General features: G+C 35.6%; 1 protein-coding gene across 1 annotated transcript in view; it reads left to right on the top strand.

Annotated features, from left to right (window-relative positions):
• The first annotated feature begins 4,060 nt into the window (after positions 1 to 4,060).
• The window catches only part of LOC140158893 (zinc finger C3HC-type protein 1-like), a 28,308-nt gene continuing 23,158 nt past the window's right edge, over positions 4,061 to 9,210 (top strand). The window contains exon 1 of the mRNA XM_072182160.1: positions 4,061 to 4,167. Coding sequence (XP_072038261.1) covers positions 4,067 to 4,167 — 101 coding nt within the window. The 5' untranslated portion in view covers positions 4,061 to 4,066. The remainder of the gene's footprint in view (positions 4,168 to 9,210) is intronic.

The following is a 9,210-nucleotide window of genomic DNA, read 5'->3' as shown; positions in this document are numbered from 1 at the left end:
TTATAATATTTTTGATGTATTCCTTTATAACCTGCATTTATTTGTTGTATTGTCCTGTTGTTTAGTATGCCTCCTGTCTGGCCTTAAATGTATTCATTTTTAATATATCTGTTTTTATGTGTATTATGAATAAAATTGAAATGATAAAAAAAATGAATGATTTAGGATTGAGCTATGTTTGCGTAAAACCAAAATGGCTGATTATCCGGGGTCAAATTTTAAAGTTGACCAAATCTGGTTAAAAATCATAACGATGTACGCATCATAATGATTCCGAAAAAGAATAGTTTGACCTATCTCCGATGTACTACTTGGCTCATTTGTCCTAATAAGGAATTGTTAAGTAGGGCCTACTCATGTAGAAGGAGAAATACTGAAAGCATATGGTAAGTTCTTGAGTTACTGGCAAAAGGGTCAAATGTTAAATTTTGGGTTCCACAGGGTTCAAAAATTCAGGATTCAGAAAATGTACAGTATTGTTTGACCTATCTACAATTGTTCCGTTCTCGAGTTATTACCATAAAGGTCAAAGGTCAAATGTTTGGTTCTATACAGGGGTAAAAAGAAACCGTAAAAGTGGTCCGATTTTGACGGAATCAGTGTCAAAATGTTCATTTTGATAGTACAAAATAGTACAAAAATAAAGAATAGTTTGCATTAGGCTGCGATCACATAGAAGTATACTATTCGGGTATACGGTGCACGTTTTGCAGGTGCACGCGTATAGCTTAAATCGGGCAAGGTAATTTCATAGTACCGGGTCACATAAGGCTACGATCACATAGAAGTATACTATTCGGGTATACGGTGCACGTTTTGCAAGTGCACGCGTATAGCTTAAATCGGGCAAGGTAATTTCATAGTACCGGGTCACATAAGGCACTATTCGAAAGGCCGTATATACCCGCGTATCGTGCGTGCTCGATTTTAGTGCAGCGTATACCGTCCTAATTTTAAAACTAAACCATCGGCAAAAAAAAAAAAAGGCTGCCCAAACTCCCATGTCCACCCTGAGAATCAAACTTAACTGGGTAAAAAAAAGTTCAATGGGATTTGAAATTTTACTGTGTTACCTAGGTAACAAAACAAGATAATGCAAACTATTCTATATTTGAATTCGGATTAGCGAACCCTTTTTTTCGGACAAGCGAACCTTATTTTTGGATTAGCAAACAAAGTAACAGCGTTTGCACAGTGTTTTTTGTGGGACATGAGAGCACATCAGACATCGAATTGTATTCTGAATACGAGGAATGTCCTGATGATATTAAATTTAGATTTTTTGAAATTTTGGAGATTTAATACAAATTTTATGGCAAATTATTAACAATTGATTTTTTTTTTCATATTTAAAAGTTCTCGAAGTAAAATTCATAAATCCAAAGATACTAGTGTGTGTAGGCCTAGCTGGGAGGAAAAGCCAACGATCATTTGAAAATATTGACATTTCGTATTGAAGATACACGTTTTTTTCCCAAACAGGCCTCAATTTTCAGGCGGTGAGCGGCATGATGATGGGCGTAGACGGCAAAACCTCTCAGCCGTATGGCATTTTCAATACACTCGGTTAGTTTGTGTGATTCATTATCGAACCCTGCCGGTTTTAGCTTGTATTAATTAATATCATTTATTAACATAGGCCTACTAGTTTGTGATATTTTAAGCGTTTTAAAATTTCAAAATAATCCCATTCAATTACACGGTTGACAACGGAAATGTACTGAATTTAGAGAATTCGTGGCGATCACTACCTGTCAATTTTCTAGGTGTATTTTTGGGGAAAATCTAGATCTTCAATACGAAAGATCACAATTTTCAAATGATTGTTGGCGTTTCCTCTCAGCTACATGCATATCATTAGATCATATACCTACCATGATTAGATTTACTTCGAGGACTGTTAGATATAAAAAATATTAATTTTGAATAATTTGCCATAAAATTTGTATCATATTGCGAATTTCATAAAGGACATAGGCCTATACACGATGAAATTTGTCGTAATTTTCCCCCCCTTTTTTCATATGTGTCAAATATTGACTGGTAGGCCTAGGCCTACCTACCTACATGGATAAGATTGCACCTGAACAACTTAGAGGGATTCTTCAACTCTCTGTGTAATTTCTTTCAGGAAATGTAAATCCCTGGAGTCGTTAACCCCAACAATTAGATATCAGTCACTAAATTCAATTGAATGTAGACAGTAAAAGTGGATGGTGCGAATCCGGTAATAAACACCTTTGTCCTGACATTTTAAGCAGTTTACTCGCACACATACCAGATTTCTTTTGGTCACTGAAATTGATTTGATTTGAGCGAAGTGGGTTATTATAGAGTGTGATATTTATAACAAAAGAATCATTAGGCCTATATCAAGTTGTTCGTAGAATAAAAGGGTCATAATTTGCCAACCATGCATTTTTATAGCTGCATGGGTATTTCTTTATCAAATCTGTGATGGTCCCTGAACAAAAATCGTTATCAGTATTAGGGTCTACTGATATCAAAACCCGGGATCAAAACCTCAGAAAGAAATGGACCATCCATGGATTCCAATTCTTGTCGGATTGAATAGAGAAGCCTTGCTTGCTTGTTATCGATTGAAAGTTCGTACACTGCTCGTACAGTATGAGTAGGTTAGGCTGCGTTCACATAGAAGTATACTATTCGGGTATACGGTGCACGTTTTGTAGGTGCACGCGTATAGCTTAAATCGAGCAAGACAATTTCATAGTACCGGGTCACATAAGGCTACGATCACATAGAAGTATACTATTCGGGTATACGGTGCACGTTTTGCAGGTGCACTCGTATAGCATAAATCGGGCAAGGTAATTTCATAGTACCGGGTCACATAGGCACTATTCGAAAAGGCCGTATACCTGCGTATAGAATAGTATAGTGGGAATCGTGCGTGCTCGATTTTAGTGCATCGTATACCATCCTAATTTTAAAACTAAACCATATGTGGGTAAATTCATTTTTTTGTAATAGATGCACTATCTAATTCTGCACATTATGACACCTCATTCAATGCAATGTGACCTCAAGAAGTAAAGTTACAAGCATTTGATTAGACGAAGAAAATTGGTAAACTGACCTACAAATGTATACTCGCTATTAGCTATACGAAATACGCTCATTTGACCAGGCTGAGTTCACTTAGTATACTCCTATATGAACTCAGCCTGATCGAATGAGCGTATTTCGTATAGCGAATACCGTATACCGTATACTTCTATGTGAACTCAGCCTTATGCAGCATACTTATTCAACCTATGGACATGACAGTATAGTACACTTATGTACAACCTATGGACAGTAGACTATGGGGCATGCATCTCTAGCTCTACGGCCCTTGGTTTTCCACTTTTGTAGTCCCCTCTTGGGCACAACATCATAACACAACAAATGTCTGAATTAATATCCAAAAAGTTCCCACGTTTTACTTGGCACATTTAGGAGTTATTTAGGGTTAAAATGTGTTTTTCGTGATTTTTTTCAATTTTTGCCCAAAAATGTCAAATATTAAAATAGCTGTAACTTTAAAAATAAATTGAGTAGAAATTGCATTCCTGTTGTAGATGTTACATGTCACGTGCATTTCCAACACTGGTAAATACAAATGTCACAGCGCAACTTTTATAAAATATAAAAAAATGGCAAAAATCATATTTTTTTGCTATTTTGGCCATTTTTGACCTAAAAATGTAATTTTTGCATGGGAAAAAAAAATAAATATTTTATTGATTTAAAATATATGTCATTATGTCAACCTAGTTATTCTGAACAAAAAAGTTAATGATGGTGCATCATGCCTGTGATAGTTTTTGACCTAGGTCCTTTCAAATTCACATAATGGACTAAAATAGCATGTTTTTGTTCAATATTTCCAATATTACGCCAAAAATATTCCCCCCCCCCCCCCATTTTGTCGGCGGCACTGCCCAGTGCCCCATACACCTACACCCTCGGCCTACACCGCCCCCCCCCCTTTGTGCGAGTGTCTTGTGAAGAGGTGCTCCTTACAAACGGAGGAATTTCCAATTCGAAACAAAACGAAACGATGGCAGAAAAGCGAAAGCGGTCTGCTGTTGGAGCTCCTCGTAAAATAAGAGCGTTACTCTCATCTTTTATTAGAAAAGACGTTTCAGATGATTGCAAAAGGTATTTATACAAATTGTGAATTGACACACAATAATTATAAGTTGACAGTTATGTGTAGGCTAGACTGACCGGGTGCATTCAGTCTCAGACCTCCCATGGCCATGCATCATTCATGTGCATACAAATTTACAATTCAAATCAATGCCATTATATAGGTCACAGTGTCATCGACCCTATATCTAGGTAGGCAATATCGTATTTCACGGCCCACTATTTTGGCGCCAAAGTTGGACCCCCCTAGCTTACTGAAAATTGGTCGCACTATACGCAAATAGCAAAAATGATGATGTTTTTTTAATTGTTTAATGTTTTCTTGCTGTATTGTCCTATAATCTTGTTAAAAAATTTGGTAAGATATTATATTTAATGTGTAGAAATGTATCTTGGTGAAAATTATAGTAAATTAAACAAGAAATGTCTTTAAAAAAGACGGCGCAGTGAATGAAGAAAAAATGTTGGATTTCACATTCACTGAGAGGACCTTTGGCTTAAAAATGAGCTTTTAGAAACGACACTGTAAAAAGGAGAATGATGTTTGTTTCCTTTATTTTATTTTGTCTTAAAACCCACAATGAGGGCACAAATTAATTTATATGCTGAGTACTTAGTTCATTTCTTGGTATACTTAATAACATATGATGACATTTACTTAAAATGAAGAACATAATTATTCTCAAGTTTGTACTTAACATAAATGAGTTAAAAAGTTGTATGCATTTGAGCCTTTAATAAGGCCTAGGAATGATTATAAACATAATACTGTGGTATGGGGTAATAGCAATTCCTCATTGATAGCATGGATAGTGTCTAAGTCTGATGACGAGTCTTCAGGTTCATATTGTGGTTTGGATATACCATTGACTGACATCGGGTATGGCCATTGTTTTCAATTTTATGATGAATAGTTATATCATTTTATGAACCAATTACAGGTAGGCCTATTTCTGGAAAGCATTAAGAACAGAGATTAAACTGACCAAAATTCGAAATCAATATTCAGGGTGTACTAGACGATATATACAGTGTGTAAAAATGAACTTTTTAAGGAATATGTGGTATATTTTTCTTTTCAGGAATATTTTCTCAATCTGAGGACCACAAAATCAAACAGAGCTTGAATTGAAAAAGCCAACCAGAAATATACTTTATTTTGGGTGCGATGTTTGCTTCTATGTATACAGGGTGATCAAAATTTACTTCATTAACAGACCTAATTATTTATTCAAAAGGTTTAATTAGTGCTAATTAGCTGCTTAAACTGCTTTCAGTCATAAATACTCATTCCAAACCAGAGAATACAATATCTCTTTGTCACTTTTAGACTACACTTGCAATTCTGATAATTGACTGTTTTACATAGACCCCTATGAGGGGTGTAAGTATTCATTTTGAAAATATCATTATCATTTCATTTGTTCAAGAAAAATGTCACGCCGTCAGTCTTTTGGGAGTCTCAACTTATAACCGCATGGTCCTTTACACTGCGCCATTAGGCCTATCAATTTAATACCCAGACCGAATAGGCTATTTAGTAATAAATAAAGCAACTTGAAACAAAATGATGGAGAAATTATCACTTTCAGTAAAAACAAAATAGTATGGTCCACAACAAAGAAGTCCTAAACAAACTGTAGGCGAAACAACGGCCGAAAATTGCATAAAATAGCTGACATGTACCGCAATATCAAAAACTGCATTTGGTACATTTTACAGGTTCACTTTACCATGCTTACAGCACGGTGTGTCAATTGCGGGAAAATCCGTCAAGGTGTCCCGAAGAATAATCATTTACAGTTGAGTCACGGTCACCGGCCATCTCGTTTGCATATTCATATTAAACTACAGCGCCTCTAATGACGTGCATGCACTGTTACTGTGCGACTGAACAACCTTTGTTTATTACTTTAGACAGATCAGCACGCTGTGATTGGAATTACTATGTAAATAAGTAAGTTGTTGTTGTAATGGTAACACACCATACTTTGGTAACACGAAACTTCACCCATCCCATCCACATGTAATGACACGTGATACAGTTTTTGAAAGCTAACTCCCCAGGCTAAATCCATATTCCTCCGCCGGCAAAAATATAGCCCATGATAAAATTAATCATAGTTATAATTATTTTCTTCAAATGTGGTTGTCGGGTTCAGTATACCACAATTAATACAACAATAAAACAATTCCCACCAGATAATTACTTGATATGTAGGCCTATACTTTCTCAATCTAAACCTGAGGTAGTATTAATATGGTTTCAGATCTAAACCAAAATCAGTACCACTGACGTCATCTCTGTCTACCAACCAAGTTATCAAAATTTGTCTATGGCATATGCAAGGTATTCTACCGGGGAAATACACTAGGATAAATTATTACTTGTGCTGTGATAGTTGCCATCTCATGACGTGATTGGAAATTATGCACATTTACAAAAACATAGGCCTACGTTTAAACTGCTAAAATACATCACGCATTTTGACTATAAACTCATCTATACCATTTTACTAGAAATGTACTATCTCCAAGGACGCTACGACCAACTCAACGAACTCATGCATATGCAAACGAGCCCAATCCCTATGCTAAATCAGGGGTGCGAGAGTAGAAATTGACAGGACGCATGCTCAGCTAATGCTTGTAGCTAATATTCCTCATGCAAGGAGCCCAGGTTGAGTGTGTTGTTGAAAATCATTGCATTAAAAAACACTTCTTTCAATGAAATCACATATAAAATCAATGGATACACAACCAAAATTCTACAAAAGTCAATCTTTATATTAATAAAGCTATCGATGTGTACGAAAAACTTCAGTGGTACAAAATGCCTTTCACATTCGAAAATTTCAGTATAGTAACACCCAGCCAATTCAGAATTAATGCAGCACTGCTGCAAAAAAAGTTTGCCAGTGTTGCTTTTGTCTTTGAGAGCATTTTCTTTCTTGTATTGTCCTATCCTACTATGCTTATTAAAACAAAATTGGGAGCGGTAAAAATGAAAAGCATTTATTCCGTTGTTTAATAGTATAGTTATAGGTTCATCATCAAGTACATTTTGTAAACGTATGCGTTTTTAACCCGGTTTTTAACGGAATAAATAGCAATCCAGAGGGCCTATACTATGGCATGCCATTTATTCCGTCAAAATTATGCAGATAAATCTGTTATTGTCGCGTGTCGGCTAGCTATACAATGACGGAATAAATCATAGTAGTAGGCCTAGGCATAAAGTATGCAATTTATTCCGTCAAAATTTTGTCTGTAGGCCTTATAATATAAAAATGTTTTTTTTTTAATTATCAGTTTTATTCTTTTAACGGAATAAATCGAATCAGTGTCACTTCCCAACTTTTAAACACGGGATCAAGTCATAACATGTTACAGTAATAACGGAATAAATCATAGTAGTCCTAAGCATGAAGTATGCAATTTATTCCGTCAAAATATTGCCTGTAATAATAATAATAATAATAAATCTTTTATTGTCGCGTGTCGGCTATAAAATGACGGAATAAATCATAGTATAAAGTATGCAATTTATTCCGTCAAAATTTTGTCTGTAATAATATTTTAAAAAAAGCAATTGCTTTTTTGATTATCAGTCTTATTCTTTTACGGAATAAATCGAATCAGTGTCATTTCCCAACTTTTAAACACGGTATCAAGTCAAAGCATGTAACAGTAATAACGGAATATGCAAATATTTGTAGATTATACATGATCATGCTGACATTCTAGTGCCGGTATGGTATGAGATATAGGCCTATACGATATTTTTAGAGGTAATAATAATTCAAGCGCAGTTGATTAATTTGCTTTATTCCGTACCTACCGAACGGAATAAATGTAAAAATTAGGAATGATTTCAAAGCAGCCTACATTAGCTTAATCATACAGCAATATTCTGTGTTACAGTCTTAACGGAATAAAGTATAAATCAAGTTATATTGCGTTGATTTATAATTATTTTAATCATGCTAGGGGCCTGTTTTTGTGACGGCATGATATAGGCCTATTTTTAACTGTTTATTGTTGAGCAATCTCACAATATATTATAGTGTCATAGAATAAACAGTTTTATAATTTTCCGCCTTTTTAAAACTTAAGTTTCCGCCAAAATGTTCCCGCTCTTTCTAGTTTAAGCTTGTTATAGCCCGCAAAATCTTCTAAACCCCGCTTTTGCTGCATAATTTATCCCCCAAAGGAAACCCTCTTTCTCGTCCTCCGGACGGGACTTATTTTAGTTTTAGCTTGTTGGAAAGCCTATATATATATAATCGTGTTTGGCGGCCCACCCTATGGGAATATTCAACTATTTGCGTGTAGGTGGGCGCCAAACACGATTATATATTGCTTGATGATGTTCGACCCTATATATATAATCGTGTTTCATGCCCACCCTATGGGAAAATTCAATTATTTGCGTGTAGGTGGGCGCCAAACACGATTATATATTAAGCTTGATGATCCAAGTTCAGTTTTATAATTTTCCGCCTTTTTAAAACTTAAGTCTCCCGCCAAAATGTTCCCGCTCTTTCTAGTTTAAGCTTGTTATAGCCCGCAAAATCTTCTAAACCCGCTTTTGCTGCTTAATTTATCCCCCAAAGGAAACCCTCTTTTCGTCCTCCGGACGGGACTTATTTTAGTTTTAGCTTGTTGGAAAGCCTATATATATATAATCGTGTTTGGCGGCCCACCCTATGGGAATATTCAATTATTTGCGTGTAGGAACGCCAAACACGATTATATATTGCTTGATGATGTTCGACCCTATATATATAATCGTGTTTCATGGCCCACCCTATGGGAAAATTCTATTATTTGCGTGTTGGTGGGCGCCAAACACGATTATATATTAAGCTTGATGATCCAAGTTCAGTTTTATAATTTTCCGCCTTTTTAAAACTTAAGTCTCCCGCCAAAATGTTCCCGCTCTTTCTAGTTTAAGCTTGTTATAGCCCGCAAAATCTTCTAAACCCGCTTTTGCTGCGTAATTTATCCCCCAAAGGAAACCCTCTTTCTCGTCTCAGAGCCTGTGTCATG

The sequence above is a fragment of the Amphiura filiformis genome, chromosome 8 (genome assembly GCF_039555335.1).
Source record: "Amphiura filiformis chromosome 8, Afil_fr2py, whole genome shotgun sequence".
NCBI classification, from domain to species: domain Eukaryota; kingdom Metazoa; phylum Echinodermata; class Ophiuroidea; order Amphilepidida; family Amphiuridae; genus Amphiura; species Amphiura filiformis.
This window is presented reverse-complemented; position numbering and strand designations above follow the sequence as displayed.